Raw genomic sequence first — 22,209 nt, 5'->3', positions numbered from 1 at the left:
TGATTATTTGTAAACATCTAATAAAAGTTAGCATTTTCATAAAGAAGTGAATGGGAAGACTTTACATTTTTGGGTGCAATTTAAGGTTTATTTTTAATCTTTCCCCAAATAATTAGTACATTTCTAAAATAAAATAATTTTTATAAAACACATTACTCTTAATAATGTCTTCATCCACAAAACAAATAGATTTTTTTGCAATAATTTGTGTTATCTAATTCTAATTTCCAATTTCACCTGAAGAACAGAGATGCTGAGGGAGCACACTTGTTGGAGGAGCTAAGGTAGGAGGAGTAAGGAGAGGAAGAGGAGGAGTAAGGAGAAGAGGAGGAACTAGGAAGTGGAGGAGCTAGAGGGAGCAGAGATGTAGGAGCGATGGAGAGTCACGCAGGTATGGAGAACCGTTGCGGGTAACTTTTATTTAGGTTAGCTAATTGGGAAACTACTCTCTTTGTATGGGCATATTGTAATTGATTATTACCAAATATATAAGCCTTTGGATAATCTAAGCATCAGAGTCTCATTTGTATCTAGCTGTTGTTGTTGGGGGGATGGTCTGGGCAGTGCCTAGCCTTGCAGAGACAGCGTGGAAGATTGGCAGAGCCATCTCCCACGCTGATGTCTCATGGGTGGCAGGGCTGGTGTTTCTGGCTGGCTGTTTCTAGCTGCGGTACGTGGCCTCCAGCTGAGAAACATGGCAGATGAGCTAGGCAGAGTCACCGCAGCATAGATAGTCGGCTTGACCGGCTGCTGCTTTTAAAATATTTACACAACACGCACTATGTTTAATAATAATAAACTATCATTTACAAGATAGAAACTATGGCCATGTATCTTTAAACACATTGCTATTTTGCTTTTCTGTACAGAAACTTAACATAATTGGAATATCTAGCAGGTATTATTTGGGAATATTAAAAAAAAAAGTGTGAAGGTAGTTTAACTTTTTCTCTGTTTTTCCTTTTCCAGTATTGAGATTTTGGAACTCATTCAAATGCTCAGGCAAGAAGCAGAGTTCAAAGTTTAGAAGAGTGTCTTAGATCTATAAAATTTGAGTCTGAAAAGTCATTTTCTATTTTTATGTTCTATACATAGTGGTACCTTGCTGTTCTTCTGTGAATGAATATAGAATAGCCATGTCGACTGTGACATTCCTTGGGCTGGGCATGATGGCACAGTCCTGTAAGCCAGGTACTCCAAAGGTGGAGGGAAAAAGATTAGGAGCTCAAGGTCATCTTCATAGTTGCCTTATGTAAAAAAAATATTCAAAAAAACAACCAAACAAAAAGCAAATAAAAACCCCTGATGATGGCAATAACAGTAATTAAGAACTCCTGAAAAGGATTTTTTAAAAACTAAAAGAATCACTGCAAAAGTCTCAAAAAATATTTTAATTAAAAGAAGAAAAACTGACTTAGAAAATGGGCCTCAGGATTCAGCAAATGTTTGTAGCTCATAGATTCTTTGTCGTCTCTATTGTTGCTATTTAAAGGTTATTTTTCCCAACTATACAAGAAAAAGTTTGATAAAATTGATAACAAAATCAATTAATGTATTCTGGTCTCGTTTTGGTTGTAAGTTTTTAATGGCTGAATCATCTCTCCATCCAGTATTCTGATCTCTTAAGGTATAATAATATGGTGTAAAAATCACTAAACTCAGAAAATAAAATGCTTTCTTAAAAAAACTTACAATAAAATGCTGCTGGTCCTGCATACTAAGTCTTGATAAACTGGGAACATGGTCGTGTTCTTCGGGGTAAAAAACATAAGCACATGCAAGGAATTATGCAACATGACAATATGAGGAAAGGTGGCTTACAGTGGACATAGCACATCTCAATTCTCTGTAATTCTGAATGTCAACTTTGGCATAAAGCTCCATATTTTCAAACATTTGAGAAACATATTTGATTGAATCTTCAGATTGACAAGTTTTATAAACCAACAACTTCATAACATTTTATTTGGGAGCTTCTTGGTTTGTATAGTTCAAGTAAGGGCATTTATTTAAAGTCAATTAATTATTTCAGACTTTGCCTTTATTAGATCTGAGAGTCTCTTTATTATGGTGACATTAATGTTGCCACAGTTTAGATGATGTCACTAGTTTATTGTAAGCACTTATCCTCCTAATTTTATAACGGTAATACAAATGTGCTTGGTGCTGACAGCTACCATTATATCTTCCTTGTAAGTGTTTTCCACAAGGAAAAAGGGGGCTATTTAATGGATATGCTACTTCTTAAAACCCATTAAAGAGAGCTCTTGTCATTGATGCGGCCTTTTTTGCCTTTTGTGTAAATTTGAGAATATAACATTTGGTGTATAAGTTGTATTTCTAAATTATGTTTTAATACATAAATTTATCTTTAGATAATTTTTGTACATGTACACAATGCATACTGACCACTCTAACCTCCCACCTCCTCACTGCTTCTGTTAATTCACATCCTGCTTATGAATCTCAGTCGGATGTTTGTATCGATTCATTTTGTATTGTTACCCACTGAGATTAACCAGGGTATCTGTGTGATCATGGGTTTGGAGCTAATGGCTGGAGTTTGGTGGGCTCAGCAATAGGCACACAACTAAAGACAGTGGTTCTCCTTTCCTAGAATCTAGTAGCCAATAGATAAGAGGGAAGTAGGGCCCCATGATCCTCCCTCCCTTTTCCTTCACTGATGGTTTATAACACTGGTATTGTGAGGGCCTGGGTCAGGCACCTATAGTTGTTGTGAGTTGCTGATTGCAATGGTTATGTCAAGTCCAGAGAATGATATTCACAGCTTTACACCATATATTCTATCTAATTCCTTCTTGCACAGTATTTTGTTAGCTATAGAGGGGGTTGTTTAGGGCTAGACCCACAACCGTTACTTATTTTTCTACATTTTATGCTGCCATGAGGCTCTGCATTTAACAGCATTGACTGTCAGGAAAGGCTGCTTTAATTAAGACTAGGAGTAGCTTTTGTATGATTATAGCTATTTAACAATATATGAGTTTTAAATCATTTCTTAATCTCAAAATAATTGACCTTTTAAAATTGGGTCAAAAGTGACACAATTATAGGTGTGGCCATTTTAAAGTATGTAGGTCAATGATATTTATTACATCTATAGTACTGTGCAGCCATCTATTTCTAAACCATTTTTATCAGTCACAAAGGAGACCCACACCCAGTAATCTGTACCTTTGTATTTCCTCCACCTTGAAGGCCCTGGGCGATTTTATTCTGGGCTCTGTCTCTACAAAGTCAGCTAGTCTAGATAGTTCATATAAATGGAATCAGGTAGTATATAGCTTGAAGTTTCTTAATGATATGTATTGTAGAGCAGCAGTTCTCAATGTGTGAGTTGTGACCCATTTGGGGTTGCACAACCCTTTCACAGGGGTTGCCTTAGACAATCAGAAAACATAGTTATTTATATTATGATTCATAACAGTAGCAAAATCACAGTTCTGAAGTAGCAATAAAAATAATTTTATGGTTAAGGGTAACCACACATGAGACACTCTGAAATGGTCACAGCATTAAGAAGGTTGAGAACCACTTTCATAGATTTATTTGACATCTGTATATTTATCTTTGCTGAGGTATTGCTAAGGTCTTTGGCACATTTATTAATCCATCTTTTTTATTCTTGATTTTTAAGATTTGTTTATCCATTTAACGAAATGATTTTATTTTCTTTTGAATATTTGACTCACAGTCCGAGTATGTTGCCAGGACTAACCTTGAACTTAACAGTCCCCCTGCTTTTGTTTTATGGATCTGTCTTTTATCACGTGTAATTTGTAAAACTTTTACCCAGCCTGTGGTTTGTCTTTCATTCTTATGATATGATTGTGTTTCTTATGAGTTAAAGAGAGAGTAGTAGATGGTTGTAGAATTGAGACATGTTCTAACCCTATAATCAAATGTCTGTGTTTTTGGTTTAGTCACTTATCCTGTACATTTCCATTTCCTAGTCAGTTAGATGAAAAGATTGAGATGGATCAGTGGTTTCTATTATATTCAGTGAAGCATTACGTTTTCTAAAGGTGCCCCTAAGGGAAGGGAGAAAGGAAGGGCTTCAAACAAAAGAACTCTATTTTTTTCCTGTCTTTATTTCTCCCTATAGTTTTGATTTGAAGAGGATTCTTGACTAGTTAACATGAATCTCAAAAAATACTTTTCATATTTTAGATTGTGTGATTCAAGAACACTAGATTGAATCTACCAACGTCATTTCAGTGTGCAAAGAGAAAAATAAAACGTATCCACAATTCTGTTGGTCAATTTGGCTTTAACAATTAATAGGTAGGTTTCTTAATAGAAATTTGTAGTATCCATTGTTAAAGGTTTATGAGATACGGGCCTCCCCAGTAGCTACTAACCAGGTCATAACTTAAGGTCTCAGACCATATTTTTCTACATTTAGACTTTTAACAGTAAGTAGACACATACACAGACTGGAGAGATAGCTCAGCAGTTAAGAACACTGACTGGTCTTCTAGAGGACCTGGATTTGATTCCCAGCACCTATGTGGTTCCTCACAACCAGTAACTCTAGTTCCATGGAATCTGAATCCTCTTCTAGCATCTTTGGATACTAAGTGTGAATGTGGTACAGGACATGTATGTGGGCAAGAATACATGTATATAGAAAATAAAAATAAATTTTTATTTCTTAAAGCAGAAGGCATATACCTGTTATATGTTCTATTCTGTAAATTTCATGAAATCTCATTTTTTTTAACCCTTGTGGATAGTATTGCACTGTCTTAAATTAATGAAACCTTTTATCTCAAACCTGTGACAGAATTCTAGCACTGATATTCATCTAAACCCTGTAGTTTGTTGAAAGCGACCAGCTGTACCCAAGTCAGCAGCTGCACACAGGGCCTTGTAAACTCAATACTGATCAACTTTCCTAAGGGTACAAACTAAAAATACGGTGTTCAAGCCAAACTTTCAATACATCATTTCTAGAGCAAATTAACATTTAAGAGCTAATTTTACCACTGAAGGCATCCCTGAAATCCATGTTCTAACAAAACAAGAACATACTCTGTTAGACTCCATTTGTAGGCTAGAGAGAACAGTAGCTGAAAGTTTTTGTGATCGCTATGAAATGTGACATTTTCATTAAATGTATTAGGTGTCTTACTAGGACAGTTATCCATTCTGAGAATCTAGACTGTCCCATAGAATATATATTATACTGTCTATGTTGATTGATAATAGAACAATCACTATGGCATAAATCTATGTGTTCAGAACTGTTGCTCAGATTTAACGAGTTATATATGATTGCCTTTTGTCCCATTAAAGATAAGTAGTTCTTCCATTTGAGACAGAAAAATAATCAATGTAGACAAGACTCACAAATCCCAAAAGAAGTTGTGGTGGTTTGAATATGCTTGACCCGTGAAAAATTCTATTATTAGGATGTGTGGCCTTGTCTGCCTAGGTGTGGCCTTGTGGAAGTGTATCCCTGTGGGGATGGGCTTTGAAGGTCCTCCCAGTACAGAAGAGACCTTCCTCCTAGCTCTGTTTGACAGCATGTTCCTGGCTTCCTTTGGATGAAGACTCTCAGCTCCTCCAGTCCCATGCCTGCCTGGATGCTACCATGCCTCCTGTCATGATGGTAATGGACTGAACCTCAGAACCAGTAAGCCAGGCCCAGTTAAATATTGTCCTTTATAAGAGTTGCCTTGGTCACGGTTTCTCTTTACAGCAGAGGAAACCCTAACTAAGACAGAAGTTTTATTGTGGTGATCTGTGTAAGCACTAACACTACTTATATAATCATATAATTGATACATTAGTTACAGGAGAAATAGCCATCATGGGAGTCCTGTTTTGATGACTCCATTTAGCTGTGTATTTTTTATGCCCAATTAGACCACTGCACTGCATTTGATTTCTTCAGGCACGTCATTGTCCCTAGTGTAGAAATATAATGTGCTAACGTGCCATACTTTAAATGAATTGATGTAATTGCTAAAACTTTAACAGAATTGTTAGTGGTAGTATCATCTGCCATTTCATGAGGAATTGCTTTGGTAAAAGGTTACATATTTTAACACTCCTTCAAAGAAAAATCAACTATTTACCTTCCTTTGGGGAAGACTATTAGATAATTTCTTTGTATCTCATTTTTCTTTATGCAGCGTAAAACCTTTAGACTGAATATAAGACCTAAAATTTAGCTTTTATGAAAACCTTATCAAAGTAGTTAGTGTCACTGCAGAGAACCATGTTTGCTTTTAAAGCATATCAACTTTATAGATATCCATTAACTCTTTTGTCTTCTCTGTTACACAAATCCATTCCTGGAACATTCTCCAGACTTATCCCAGGAAATTTGCCTGTCATCTGGAATCTTGTTGTATGCCTCTTGTATTACAATGGCAATTTTGAAGTCTTGTAGTCGTTATACCTATCATGTCCTTAGGAACCAGATTTGGCACATTAAAGCATTTAATAACAATTATTTTTTCTCTGAAATCTTAGACTTTCCAGGCTTAGGTGCTCCGCGCCACAACTTCAAGTTAGGTTTTAAATCCCTGATCTCTTGAATATGTTTATGACAACCTGATTAGGTATAACCATACTAGAAATTTTGAATTATAAATACAGTAGTCATGTAAGCACCAACCCGTAGTTTTCATAAATAGGTTGTTTTAAAATAATACTGAAAACTATTCTGTTTCCCTATATTCCTACATAAAAGAACATGGCCTAAGAAATCTTTTATTTATGCAATAAACATTTTTATTTATCTTGTATTTTCATAATTTTATTATTTTAATAATCTTTGTTTTCCTAATGTTAGCTATTTCTATTGGTCTGATAAGAAGTTATCTATTTGACATAGGTATGTCAGCATAGAAAATAAACTTGAAGGCATTATATTGTTTGCAGACACAGTGAAGTAGCAATATTACTCTGCTTTATGAGGAAGAAAATATGGGATTATGAGAGTGACACTTCAAAAGATCATTCAAGACAGGGTCTCTCAGTGTGCCTTGACTGTCCTGGAACTTGCTCTGTAGACTACACTAGCTTCTAACTCAGAAATCTACTTGGTTCTGCCTCCCAAGGGCTGGGATTAAAGATATGCACCACCAACCCTGGTTCCCTATACCATGCCTGGCTAATTTATAAAATAAAAAAAAATTTCTTTTAAGCATAGAATTAGATAGGGATGATATTTTGTTAAGTTTTCTTCTGTGTTCACACACGTGTTGGTTTGGAGAATGGTGAAGCTTTGGCTGATAAATATTATGTACGTGTTCCCTAAGATTTGCATATTGAATAGCATTCCAATTTTTCAGAATCTTTCCAGTGGTGGAGTTCTTTACTGTCACAACTTTAAGAAATCACATTCAGCAATTTCACTTCAATAATTAAGAAACAGACTCTGATAAATTAAGTAACAAATGTGAATGTTAGGGTCATGTAGCCAGTTTAGTACCAAAGCAGGAACAGAAATACATATTTCTTACCTCCAGGTGTAGGACCTTTTAACCATAGCACAGTTCTCATTCTTCCCTTTCCTTTGCCTCAGTAGAAGTTTGGTGAAGATGGATCTCTTAAATTTAAACAATGTATCACTAAAGGCCACCTTTATATTGCAACCAGAAAACGTGAATTAGCAGATACTTTGCATGTTGTCCAGTCTTGTATGAGAAATTCACAACAATAAATAAGACATCAGAGATTTATTCCAGAAAAAATTAATCAGCTTTCTTAATAGTTTGTGGACTCCTCATAGATTTAGTTTCTGATACACCTACATTTATACAACATTATCTGGGAACAAATTTTCCATTTAAGTAACTATTATGGATTGATGATTGCTTGAAGACCTGAAAGTGAAGTGCGGTAGTAGAGAACCTTCCTAGCATGCAGTATAGCATTGAGTTCAAGCCCTGTTGATACGACAGAAATTTAAAAAACAAATTTTTCTAAAAAAAAAAAAAACACGTATTTTTAAGTTGTGTCTATAGCTTAGAAGCAGGGAACTGGCCTAGAATGCACAAAATTCTGAACTTCTGTTTTTCTGCAAACAGTTCTAAATTAGATCCATATACATATACTCTCTTTATGAACAGTGTCCTGAACATCATATGATCCTTTATTGGTGACTTATATTCACCATGATAAGAATAGTGATGGTTACTACTTTGAGACCTGTCAGTGTGAGAGGAATTAGATCTTTCTCTAAGTAAGTCCTAAAGGGCTTTATTATCCTTTGTAGTCAGATTAACTAGCTTTCACTTCTTGTTCCTGTCAGCATATTGATCTAATTAAGTTAAGTCTCTCTGTGTTGTACTTTTTAATGTTAATGTTGTTCAATGTGACATTCAAATCTCATAGTCTGCCATGAGGATATGGATAGCATAAAAGGACTCTTGATTTCCATAAAGGAACGGGGCTCCACTGTAAAATGAGCATAAAATGTATTGTAGCACATTTGGTTATAACATCTTATATTTTACTTCAGGAGATTGGATTTATTTGAATACTTCTAAATAAACAAAATATTATTATTAATGTATAAAATTAGAACATAAAATATTTGACTAGCCACCTGTATTCACCTAAATTCAATAAAATATAATTAATCCAAGTTGACTTTTCTTGTTACTATGCATGACTTCCAAATCTTACATAATTGTTGCATATGTGATTCCTTTCACAGCAGCTTCTTCTGTGTGGCCTGTTGTTAGAATTCCAATGATGAGTTTATATACAGGCAGCTAAAAAAATAAAAATAAGCATACAAATTATAGTAAAGGATATTTCGTTACTTTGTTACAAACACTTGCCATTTATAAAACGAGTACTCAGTTACATTCAAAAGAATTTCTGAAGCTTGAAAACTTGATTATATCCCCCAAATATTCATGATTCATCCCAGCGTACTGTAGCAAGTATACATCAACGTATAATTGAAAGGAGATAAGACAGCCTCAGTGTAAGCCAGCCCTGTCTGTGTTTATCCCATATTTTCACAGTACATTTTATTATCAGTTGAATTAATCTGTTGTTTTATTTACATGGAATAACTTCCATAAGTTATATTATTTACTGGCCATCCAGTTTCTACTAAGCTTTGAGCATAGCAAAACTTAGTCTATGTATAATAACTCATTATGAGATCGATACTATCATTCCAAATTTACTGAAGAACAAATGCTTAGGATTTTACTTTTTTACAGAGTTGTTTGTTGTGACACTGTCTTATGTTCTACCTTGTTCACTATTTAACAACTTTGCAATATTAGTTAGGTCGTATTTGTTACCCAAGCAATTATAAGCTTCCTATAGTACAAAAATGAGTTCTTTTCTATTTCCATTTTAACAATAGTTTCATAGGAAATCCATGAGGTATAGAGTTGTACATTAAGTCTATATGGATAGGCCTTCCACTTTTCAATTCATTTGCAGAAAGCTTCCTTTATCTGTTAATGTGGATTTTCTTGTCAATGGTGCTGCTGGTAAGGAGTCGTATAGCAAAAAGGATCATTGGATACAGGTATGGAGGCACATGCCTGTACTTCCAGCAATGAGAAGGTTGAGACAACATTCCTCACTGGACAACGACAGGAGGACCAGAGCCATTACAAGGTCCTCTTCAATTACTGGAGGTTAGACCTCTATCCCCGAATTTCACAAGATTAGAATCTCCACAGTCTTTCTATACTTGGAGAAGAGAGGAGATGTCAGGGGCAGCCCTGCTTATACACTGAAGGCCTCAAATCAGCCATAGGCCTAAAATCATCAATAGGCTTGATATACATGCATACTAACACAAAGTCTTGGGTCTCTGTGGAAAAACACTGAAACAGAGGGCTATAAGATATTGTGAACAGGCAGCTTTTGTGGAAATTTACCAGCCTGGGTAGTCATAGACCTTGTAAATAGGTAGCCTTGGCAGATAGTACCAACTTAGATAAGGACAAGTGAATCATAGGCAGAGTCGTAGTGACCTGTCCCCTGAACCTTCACCCAGCCAATACCCTGTTCTGAAAGATATCTGTCCTCCTCCTGAACACCCACACTCTGGTGTGATCCCCTTCCCCATGTCCTGCCTTTTTGTGTTCATAACCCCTGTGTGAATAAGTAAAAAATTACAATTTGATTAGAAGGAGGAGGAAGAGGAGGAGGAGGAGGAGGAGGAGGAGGAGGAGGTTGAGGCAAGAGGACCCCAACTTTGGGCCCAGCCTGAGCTACAAATAAAAGAGGATAGCAAAAAGAAAAATTAAAAAAAAATAAAGCATGCAAACCAATCCTTCTGGTACTCAGAATAGTCCAATGTCACTAAACCAGCAGTATAGTGAATGTGGGCTGGTAGCCATTTATAACAATGCTAGGATGACACCTTTCTATCTAGCATTTCATTTTCCCATACTTAACCATAGCACAATAGTAAGTAATAATAATGATGTTCTAGTTTTCATGCCCTTGATTAGTGCCTGTGGTGTGTCATATAATGATTCATAAAAGTAGCAAATAAGTAGCAATGAAAATAATTTTATGGTTAGAGTAAACAACATGAGTAACTGTATTAAAGGGTCACAGTCTTAGGAAAGGTGACAACCGTTGTACTAAAGGAAATCAGGTAGTTCTTATAAAACAGGAGAATGTATACTCTCAGAGACAAAGAGAAATGTTTTATAAAGTTTGAAAGGTAGTTTTCTTTAGCTGAAAAGCAGAAAGATATATGCAGTAAATGTGGGTACAAGTATGTTTTATATAGCATATAGACACTAAATTTGAGGCACATCATAATTAGAAGCCAACCCTTATCTTTTCATTGAGTCTTCAAGTTTCTCTTATTCTTTCTTAATTTTCTCTATACTTACAGAATTGTGTTCTACACTGAGTTCTTTACTAAGTGGTACAAAACATGAAAATAGAACCAAAACATTAATAGTACATGGTTCTCCCAATCATGTTTATACCCTTGAAGGGGAACCAATGTTATGTAAAAACTTATGAGTATGATTGATTTTTTCAAGCTCTTGTTCCCTTCTCTGTTGTCCCAGTACATCTGTTACCACCATTTTCACATGTCCCCATCCTGCCACTCCTTACAAAACCAACTCAGATAATTTTCATGGGTCCTTCTCCCACCTCCAAAACATACACACCCCATAGAAAGATATGCCTGTCTTCTGACCACCAACAGAATCCATTATGTTAATTGTTTCTGTAGAGTTCTTTGTATGTTTATTTAATCTTTGTCCTTGAGAGCAGAGGTCAGTCTGCTCCTCATCTTAAATTGTCATGTTCTCATTGTATGTAATTTTGTTCAGTAATTACACTCTAAGACAAAGAGTATTGTTCACTTTAAAATGTAAATGTTTAGTACTATCTCCTTCAATGAAATCAGACCCAAGGTGATAAAACCAATGAGATAACTGTAGTAGAGAGCTTTCCAGCTTCAGGCTGTCTTCTCTGCTGGTTTTTTTTGGCCACTTTGCAGATACGATTTTACATGGCTGAAAGTTACTTGCTGTTTAAATGCTTAAAAGATCAATTTTTATTAACATGTGCATTAAATTCAACACATTTATGTGCTAATATTTATTGTATATTTTGCCTTAACTCAGTAATTTAGACAATCATTTGAAAAGCTCTCTTATTTCATTTATTTTTATTTGTTTTGAAGAGAGTATATGCTTATTTTGAAATAATGAAAAGTTATGTTTTTTTCGCAGTAAATTTTTTTTGAGTATTTATTTTTTTGTATTTGGGTATCGGTTTTGGATATGAAATATTCTTTAAGTTGGAATTTTTCTTGCTGAATCTCATTAAAACACTGGTGTTTGTTTGTTTGTTTGTTTGTTTCCTTTAGAGATTAAACTCCTTATCTTTAAATAGCATCTTAAGGAATTCTTAAAGCTTATTTGTATTCTATATACTGGTTCTATCAGCTGATCCATGACTAAGTTATGTATATAACTAAGAACTAAGTTAATGTTCTGTCAGCTTTGACTTAACTATCTCACATAGCTTAAAGAGAAAGGCAGAAAGACATAATCAGCTAAAGTTTTGAATATCACTGCTTTGGTTTGATTTATTTTTTTATACTAAAGATTGAACACACAGCCTTACATATGGAAAGAATTAACATCCTGCTATACCCTTAGCCACTAGCTTTGAGTTTTAAATTCCTAATGCAAGTCCATGTAGTTAGGAAAGGTCCCGAAGCAAGACTTGCAGACTGAATACTGTCCAGTGTTTGGCATGCTCTGGTTCAAGCCAAATAGAGTCCTAGCATTGAGCTGGGGAAGTAGACATCCCTAACCAAGAAGTTAACTACAATTGACATCACATGCAAAGGAAAAATTCTCAAGTGAGGCCTCACAGGGATATTAACCACTCCTAAGAGTAGGCCCCATGCCCAGCATTAAATGGCCAACACAAATGAATTCGATGGAATTTTTGTAGACTTTTTTTCCTCATTGCTTTGTTTGAGAATTTATTTTCTTACTGGTATTTTGCATGTATATTTTGGTTTCCAATTTTATGTTTTCATGGGCTTTGTGGTATGTGTGTTTTTTGTGCTTTCTTTGTTGTTTTAAGTTTGTTTGTTTGCCTATTGTTTTGAGAGAGAAAGGGAGAAGGGAGGGAAGGAATTGGATGAATGGAGGGATCTTGAAGGCAGCGAAGGAGGAAAATCCATGATTAGAATATATTATATGAAAAATATTTTCAATAAAGAAAAGTACTATGAAAAATTGATAATGTGTCTTTATCTTTGATCATAGCTCTCATTCTATTCTTGAAGAAAATTAAAATCATGTGTATGTGTATGTGTATACACATGTACATGCATGTATGAACATATGATTTGGTCCATGGAGTGTGGATGTAAAGATTCTTATGTTCCACTGTGGATTTCAGGAATCAAAATCAGGTTAATAGGCTTGATGGCAAGCACACAAACTCACAAGCTCACAAGCCTCTAATTCTTTTATGCTTATACAGAGTCGATTAGATCTCCAATCCATTTTTATAAAACAAAAAAACTTTTTTCCTTTATTCAAGATTTATTTATTTATTTATTTATTTATTTATTTAATGTATATGAGTATACTGTTGCTGTCTTCAGACATACCAGAAGAGGGCATCATGGCCTATTGCATATGGTTGTGAGCCACCATGTGGTTGCTGGGAACCACTGAGCCATCTCTAATCCTCCAATCCACTTCATAAAAGACTGTCAAATGCTTTGTTCTCATTACTTGTTTCCTGATATATGGCAGATAAATTTTACCTATCATATTATTTGTTATTGTTGCTCAAATTTTTACTTCATGTAATGTCTTCTAATTAACTATATTTGCCAAGTAGATAAAGTTTACTTGCCAGCATCTAGAGTCTTAGTATCATGTTACTTTGCTTCTTGGTAGAAGGAATACATAAGAGATGTTTATGTGGAATGCTCCTGGTAATTTGATTAATCTGATACTAGAAGATACGTGTCCTTATATAACACCTTTCCAGCTATCTTGATTTCTGTCTACATTTAGGAATTAGCTACTTTATGAGAGAAGGTTGGTTCAAGAAATCATATCCATGTAAATGACAAACAGATGAAGAAATAAAAAAAAGAAAAGAAAACTTTGTCTTGGAAAAGAGAAGTCTCAGTAAAAGGCAGTATCTTCTATTAATTGGAGGAGACCTCTATCCTATTTTAGAGAATATAAGTATATGATCAGTGACTGACATGTTACAATTAGTGAAATAAGTCTTGAAAAGGAATATCATAGTCAAAACAATACCAGACATACTTATTTTTAAGAAAATTATAAAATATATATTAAATAGATGTTAAAGACTTTAATAATCGTAATTAAATTTGTCTAAATCTATTAATCCAAGTTTTTCATAAGCATTCAGAACTCATCTTGTAAGGAACTGATATAATAGTAGTACTTGACAAACTGTGGTAATATTAGGATTGCCTGGGAATTCATTACAAATATAACTTCTAAAGATGTATTGTGACCATGAGGGAAGACTGTTTAACTTCAAGTCATGTGATTTTAAAACTGTCATGTTTGCTTCAAAGGAAATCAATTATTTTGAAAATGATGCACCCATTTTCTGAATATGACTGCACCTATTGAAGATGATTTTATGACTTGATTCAGTTTAGGAAAACTTTTCAGTTTGCTATATACTACTTTGAAGATTACATTTTATGAAATTCAAATATAGAACAAATTTTCTCAATTCAAATTTAGCATCTGGATTGAAATTAATCATATATGTAAACTATAAACCAGATCTTAAAAATCTAGTGCAAAAAGAAGAAAATAAAAATCCAATTAGGATCGAAAAATATGTATTTGTGTGTGTGTGTGTGTGTGTGATATGTTTGTGCACATGTATACAGATACCCTGGAGACTAAAAGGGGGTGTCAGATTTCCTGGAGCAGAATTTGGGTGTTCTCAAAAAAAATAGCAAGCACTCTTAACCACTGAGCCACTAATGCAACTTAAAACAATGTTTAAGCTTAATTTTTTTAAAGAATGTTTTGGTGGTTGGATGGTTGGTGCTTGTGGATGGCCCAGAGGACATTTGATCACCTGAAACTAGAGTTAAAGATAATTGTAAACTACCATGTGGATCCTTGAAATACAACCTTGGTCATCTGCAAAAGCAACAAGTATACATAAACACTTAGCCATCTCTCCAGCCCATTCTTTTTTTTTTAATTATCTAATTATATTTTACTTTTTAATTTTCTTTTTTTAATTGGTTATTTTATTTACTTACATTTCAAATGTTATCGCCCTTCCTGGTTTCACCTCTGCAAATCCCCTATCCCATCACCCCCTGCTTCTGTGAGGGAGCTCCCCACCCACCCACTCCTACCTCACCACTATAGCACTCCCCTACACTGGAGCATCAAGTCTCCAGAGGACCAAGGGCCTCTCTTCTCATTGATGCCAGATAAGGCAATCCTCTGCTACATAAGCAGCTGGTACCATGGGTCTCTCCAAGTGTACTCATTGGTTGGTGATTTAGTCCCTGAGAGCTCTGGAGAGGGGGTCTAGTTGGTTGATATTGTTGTTCTTCCTATGGTATTGCAAACCCCTTCAGCTTCTTTGAAACTGGCTTCTCCTAACTCTTCCATTGGGGTCCCCATGCTCAGTCAGATGGTTGACTGGGAGCATCCACATCTATATTGGTCAGATCCTGGCAGAGTCTCTCAGGGGACAGCCATATCAGGCTCATGTCAGCAAGAGGTTCTTGGCATCAGCAATAGTGTTTGGTGTTTGGGCTTGGTGTCTGCAAATTAGATAGATCTCTAGGTGGAGCAGTCTTTGAATGGCCTTTCCTTCAGTCTCTGCTCTACTGTTTGTCCCTGCGTTTCCTTAAGACAGGAATAATTCTGTGTTAATATTTTTGAGATGGGTGGGTGGCCCCATCCCTCAACTGGGGGCCATGCCTAACCTCTGAATATGGTCTCTGCAGGTTCTCTCTCCCTTTTGTTGTGCATTTCAGCTAACCTCATCCATGTTGGGTTCTGGGAGCCTCTTGCTTCCCTGACATCTGGGACTTTCTGTTGACTACCCCCAGTTCCCCATCCCCCATTGCTACATACCCCTGTTCAATTTCCTGGCCCTCTGTACTTCTCCCCTGTCTCCTCCCACACCTGATCCTGCCTCCCTTTCCCCCCTTCCCCCCTTTCCCCTACTCTTTCCCTCCCAAGTCCCTCCCTCCCTCTTCCTCCCTTGATTATTTTGTTCCCCCTTCTAAGTAGGACTTTAGTCTTCCTTCTTGAGCTTCATATGGTCTGTTAGTTGTATTGTGGATATTCCACACTTTTTGCCTAATATCCACTTATCAGTGAGTACATACTATATGTGTTCTTTTGTGATTGGGTTACGTCACTCAGGATGATATTTTCTAGTTCTAAGCCATTTGCCTAAGAATTTCATGAAGTCATTGTTTTTAATAGCTGAGTAGTATTCTATTGTGTAAATGTACCACATTGTCTGTATCCATTCCTCTGTTGTAGGACATCTGGGTTCTTTCCAGCTTCTGGCTATTATAAATAAGGCTGCTATGAACATAGTGGAGCATATGTCCTTGTTATATGTTGGAGCATCTTCTGGGTATATGCCCAGTAGTGATATAGCTGGGTCCTCAGATAATACTATGTCCCATTTTCTGAGGAACTGCCACAATGATTTCCAGAGTGGTTGTACCAGCTTACAATCCCACCAGCAGTGGAGGAGTGTTCCTCTTTCTCCACAACCTTGCCAGCATCTCTCCAGCCCACTCTTAAGATTTACTTTGCAAGTGTGTGTGGATGTGTCTGTCTATCTGTCTGTGTCTGTGTTACTGCATCTGTGTCTATGTGTGCAATTGTCCAGAGACCAAGGGGGTTTTGAAGTCCCTGGGACTTAACTTCTAGATATTTGTGAGCCATTACATGAGTGCTGGGACTGAACTTGAGTCCTTGGCAAAAGCAGCAACTGTCATTAACTCCTCCTGAAATCTTTCCAACCGCTGTGATATGTTTTGTCCCATGGCAGAGGTCTGTAAATTGGAAATTTTCTAATCTTTTTATATTAATGGAATAAATTATGGTGGCATGGTATTTACACACCAGGCAAATAAGACATTTTCAGAAAAAAAACAAATTAGAACTTAAATGTTCTTGTATATAAAAGTAAATGCATCCCTCCCTCATAAAGGGTAACCTTAACTATGGTCCAAGCAGTGTCTGCTTTTTAAACTTTATTTTTTTTTAATTTATTTATTGCGGTGATGGGGATTGAACCCAGGGCTGTAGACAGACTAAGCAAGTGTACTACCATTGAACTATACTCCCAACCAACTATTTGTTTATCTTCCAAGATCTGGCCTTACTGTGTAGCCCAAGGTGGTACTGAACTTACCATGACTTGTTTATTCCACTGGATTTTACATGTGCACATTGAATGTTTCCCAGATATAATTCATGGGAAGTTTTTTTTTTTTTCTTAAGGACAATGAAATGAAATTGAGTGCCTTGAAGTACAGCTACACTATGTTTAACTTGTTTATTTAGAACAAAATACTGTTTTCTTAGACAGAGATGTAGATAAATTTATCTTTTATATTTCATTGATTTCAGAAAGTTCTTTGGAATATGCTCCTTATTTTGCTAGCTAGAACAATTTGTAATGAGACTTTCACTATGTTAAGTCTTTAAAATAATGGTTCTCTAGGTTTATATTATTAGATCAATTAGATTTATATTTATTTTTAGGTAGCTAGAAACATCGTCTAGAGACTGGCTTTTGGTTGCTGAATGTGTTTGGGTATCCATTTACAGTAATGAATATAAGTAGTGATATCACTATTGCTATTTTTAAACATCCATTGGTCATCTGGAATGTGCTAAAGTCTGAATATAACATGGTTAATTATGTTACTGTTCCTGCCCATGTTGACTAAAGGGAGATATTCCCATTATGAGGAAGCTATCAAATGCTTTGGTTTGAAGTTAAACATTAATTCACTTCTAAGTTACTGAAAGATGTTTAGAAAGTTGATTTCTGAGGAGCATCTGGCAGTTTTCTTATTGTATATCAACTTCCTACATTAGCTTCTTATTGTTTTTTTATGCTTAATATTGTATCTTTTTTTGTTTTTTTAGTTTTCCTCACAGGAGAAAAAGCCAACACAGTATTAAAACGCTACCCAAGAGCCAATGGGCTTTTTGAAGAAATAAGACAGGGCAACATTGAGCGTGAGTGCAGAGAAGAAGTCTGCACATTTGAAGAAGCCAGAGAGGCTTTTGAAAATCATGAAAAAACTGTAAGTATACTGGCAACTTAAAACATGTTCACAAGATTACTTACCATTTGATATATAGTGAAACCTACATTACCAAATAACATGAATTGCTTTTAGCTAAAAGTGAATTTACTAAAAAAGTCTTCATGTAACAGCTAATAAATAATGTTCTGTATAGGAGAAAACTAGACTTAGTTCCCTCTGTATTGGTATGTCTTTGAGGGCCATGTTTCCACAGTGCTCTGGTTAGCTAGCAGTTATGGTGGCAAGGCATCCAGTTCATACAAGGCTTTGATCTATAAAGTAGGTGGTGTCTTTATCTCTCAATGCTTAATCAGAGAGAGAGAGAGGATGAAGGAAGGAAAGGCGAACAGTGTTTTGATGTTTTATTTCTCCTGAGTTTGGGATATAGCTCAGTGGTAGGATGCTTCCCTTGTATGCTTTTGAGATCCCAGGTTCCAACTATAGAACCAGAAAAACCTTTGTTTTAGTTCTCTATACTTTTGGTCTCCTCTTCCACATTTCACAAAACTGAATTATATCACTTTACTCTGACTGCAGGCTATTCAAAGATAACAGGATGTCTAAGCAGAAGCAAGGATGTAAATTTTCTAGGGCTTTTCTACACTTGTAAATTAAAACACCAGAGGTAGCTGTTTGTAAAGATCCATGCCTATGCACCAAGAATATAATGGTGTATGCTAAATAAGTAGGATATCATGAACTATAGGGGCATTCATTATGCCACAGCAAATAGTGAGAATGTACACATTTTAAAGAAGGAGAGTTTGATCTTTTATTTGGTAAAGAAGGTTCTCAAGATGAGAGAAAGGACCTCAAAGAAATTGCTAGATTCCCATGCTCAAAGCAAAAGCAAAATCTGTTTATAAATTAACAAGCTATGATCTTCATATTCATAAGCTTTACTAGTTTTATAAGTAGTTTATCGTCATATATGTACTGAATTATGGGTATAGTTTTCTTTGTATGGCTATGTAGTTGTTCAAACACCATTTAACAAACAGCCCTTCTTCACAGTCACTTAGTAGATACATGGTTTCCATATGTACTTCACCTATTTCTAGATTTTTCTATTCTAGTTTATCCTTCTGCTTTCAGAAGATTTGTTTTATGTTCTCATATAAAAAAGAAGTAGTTCTACGTTGTTATAGTATTCTACAGTAGTTTGTGAAATTTCTTACCTACCAAAGAGACAATGGGCTGCCTTTGTCATGTGAATTTTAGTATTAAATTGTTTAGCATACGAAAAGTATTTTATCAGTATTTTATTGGGATTTTTTTTCAGTTTGCACTACTTCCCAAATAATCTGCTCTTGCCATGGTAAGTAGTAACTTCACCCATGTACTTGTTGCCTCTTTACATCAAAACCATTTATTATGGTTTGATTATATGTGACGCCACAGGCTCATATATTGAAAGTTTAGTTTCCACCTACTGGAAACTTTAGAAGGTAGGGCCTCTGGAAACAAAGTAGGCCACTGGGAGTGTATCTTTGAAAGGTATCTTCCTTCTGCCTTCTGCTGTCTGACCACCATGAGGTGAGTAGACTGCCACATTTTCAGATACCATGCTATTCTGCTTTGCCTCAGACTCAAAACAATATATCCTACAAGCCATTCTTTGATACCTCTTAAGCCATAAGCAAAATTTAATCCCCTTTAAACTGTTTCTTTCAGGTATTTACTACCATCTTCAGTCTATTTTTTTAATCCTTACCACATAATATCACATTTAAATGTATTTATTCGTTAGTTTTTGAGAATTTTGTACAATGTTGTCATATTCTATCTCTTCCCAAACTTTTCCAAGATCCACCTCCACTTCTCTGAGTACTCAAGTTTTTTCCTATTTATTTAGTTTGTAGGAACAGGGAGGGGCACATGCCAGTAGGTCAGAGGACAATTGCACATGTTCTCTCTTTCCATCATGTGAGGGGCTTGAATGCAGGTCACCAGGCTTGGTGGCAGATACTTTTACTGACTTAGTCATCTAATTGATATTTTCATAGTTTTTGAAATAGCAAGCTAGAATGACATTTTAACTTTTCTTCACTATGCATGGTGGTTCATACATATTGAAGCAATATTCAGGAGGTAAGTAAGAGTGTGAATTAAGGCTAGACTATGTAGTGAGTTATAGGCTAGTCTGGCCATACTAGTAAGAACAAGTCTCAAAATCCAAACAAAGCAACATATATCTCTTCTCCGCAAAGGCTTTATATCTCCTCCAATAAAAGCCAAAGAATTCAGAATCACCTGTAAGGTACAGTTGTTTTCACTCTGTACTAGCACTTCCCTATGGAAGAAATCTCATATCTCCCATGACTCCATCCCCTTAGTGATGTTGTAGTAGCTTTTTTTCTGTTTCCTTACAATTAATACAAAGCCTATGCCCTGTCTTGGGACTTTGACACTTGTTCTTTTCACTTGCAAATGGTCATTGTGGAGCTTCACTTTCTCAATATGAAAGTATTCTATGTCCTGTGATTTCTCCCCCAGCACTTATCACCATGTAACAGTGATTTTTTTTATTCATTAGTTCTGAATAAATGTACAGTACTATTGCTCATTGTTTGGTTCATAGCTATGAAGTTCTGACACATACTAGGGATGAAATAAATACTTGATGGAGGAAAGAAGTAATCAATAATGATATTATAAAATACATTTAAAACATCAAAAGGAGTCATTTAAATTGTGTTCATGAGTTAGGTGAGAGATATGGACTTTGGATTTTTCTTTTTATTGGATGTTTTATTTACATTTCATATGTTGTCCACTTACCCCATCCCCCACCCACCCAGTAACCCCGCTATCCCCTCACCCCTCCTCCTGCTTCTCTGCGGATGTAACCCCTACCTAACCCCCCCACTCCCACCTCCCCACCCTCAAAATTCCCACCCCCTGGGGCATCCAGCCTTCATGAGGTCAAGGAGCTCTTCTTCCACCTATGCCCAGCAGGGCCCTCCACTCTTACTTATTAAGCTGAAGCCCTAGATCCCTCCCTAAGTGCTCCCAGGCTGGTGGTTAGGACCCTGGGAGCTGTGGTTGGTTGGTATTGTTGTTCTCCTCATGGGGCCAGAAACCCTTTCAGCTCCAATGGCCTTCACTCTAACTCCTCCATTGGGGAACCCCATTATCAGTTCAATGGCTAGTTGTGAGCATCTGCCTCTGAATATGTCAGACTCTTGAAGACCTCTGAGGAGACATCCATATCAGGCTCTTATCAGCATGCACTTCCTGACTTCCACATCAGCATCTACCTTTGGTGACTGCACATGGGATAGATACTCAGGTGGAATGGTCTTCAGACAGCCCCTCCTTCAGTTTCTGTCCCTCACTTTGTCTCCATATTTGCTCCGTTGAGTATTTTGTTGCTCCTTCTAAGAAGGACCGAATCACCCCCACTTGGTCTTCCTTCTTCATGAGCTTCATGTGGCCTGTGAGTTGCATCTTGGGCATTTCAAGGTTCTGGGCTAATATCCAATAATCAGTGAGTGAATACCATGTGTGTTCTTTTGTGATTGGCTTACCTCACTCAGGATGATAATTTCTAGTTCCATCCATTTACCTAGGAACCTCTCGAATTCATTGTTTTTAATAGCTGAGTAATACTCCATTGTGTAAATGTACCACGTTTTTTGAATCTATTCCTCAGTTGAAGGACATCTGGGTTCTTTCCAGCTCCTGGCTATTATAAATAAGGCTGCTATGAACATAGTTGAGCATATGTCCTTGTTATATGTTCGAGCATCTTCTGGGTATATGCCTAGGAGTGGTATAGCTGAATCCTCAGGTAATGCTATGTCCAATTTTCTGAGGAACCACCACACTGATTTCCAAAGTGGTTGCACCATCTTGCAGTCCCACCAACAATGGAGGAGTGTTCCTCTTTCTCCACTCCCTCACCAGCATCTACTATCACCTGAGTTTTTAATCTTAGCCATTCTGACTGGTGTGAGATGGAATCTCAGGGTTGTTTTGATTTGCATTTCCCTGATGACTAAGGATACTGAACATTTCTTTAGGTGCTTCTCGGCCATTCGAGTTTCCTCAGTTGAAAATTGTTAAGCTCTATACCCGATTTTTAAATAGGGTTATTTGTTTCTCTGGAGTCTAATTTCTTGAGTTCTTTGTATATATTGGATATTAGCCCTCTATCAGATGAAGGATTGGTAAAGATCTTTTCCCAATTTGTTGGTTGTCATTTTGTCCTATTGACAGTGTCCTTTGCCTTACAGAAAGTTTGCAATTTTATGAAGTCCCATTTGTCAATTCTTGATCTTAGAGCATATGCCATTGGTGTTCTGTTCAGGAACTTTTCCCCTGTGCCCAAGTATTTGAGGCTCTTCCCCACCTTCTCTTCTATTAGTTTC

The 22,209-nt window shown here is 36.3% G+C and overlaps 1 protein-coding gene across 4 annotated transcripts in view; it reads left to right on the top strand.

Moving 5' to 3' along the window:
* The window catches only part of Prrg1 (proline rich and Gla domain 1), a 109,239-nt gene that overhangs the window by 63,133 nt on the left and 23,897 nt on the right, over positions 1–22,209 (top strand). For all 4 annotated transcript variants that reach the window (XM_028769945.1, XM_028769946.1, XM_028769944.1 and 1 more), the window contains exon 3: positions 17,673–17,833. In XM_028769945.1, coding sequence (XP_028625778.1) covers positions 17,673–17,833 — 161 coding nt within the window. The remainder of the gene's footprint in view (positions 1–17,672; positions 17,834–22,209) is intronic.

Source organism: Grammomys surdaster, unplaced genomic scaffold (assembly GCF_004785775.1).
Source record: "Grammomys surdaster isolate TR1022 unplaced genomic scaffold, NIH_TR_1.0 195, whole genome shotgun sequence".
Lineage (NCBI taxonomy): Eukaryota > Metazoa > Chordata > Mammalia > Rodentia > Muridae > Grammomys > Grammomys surdaster.
Note: the sequence above shows the minus strand (reverse complement) of the source record. Positions and strands in the feature narration are given on the sequence as shown.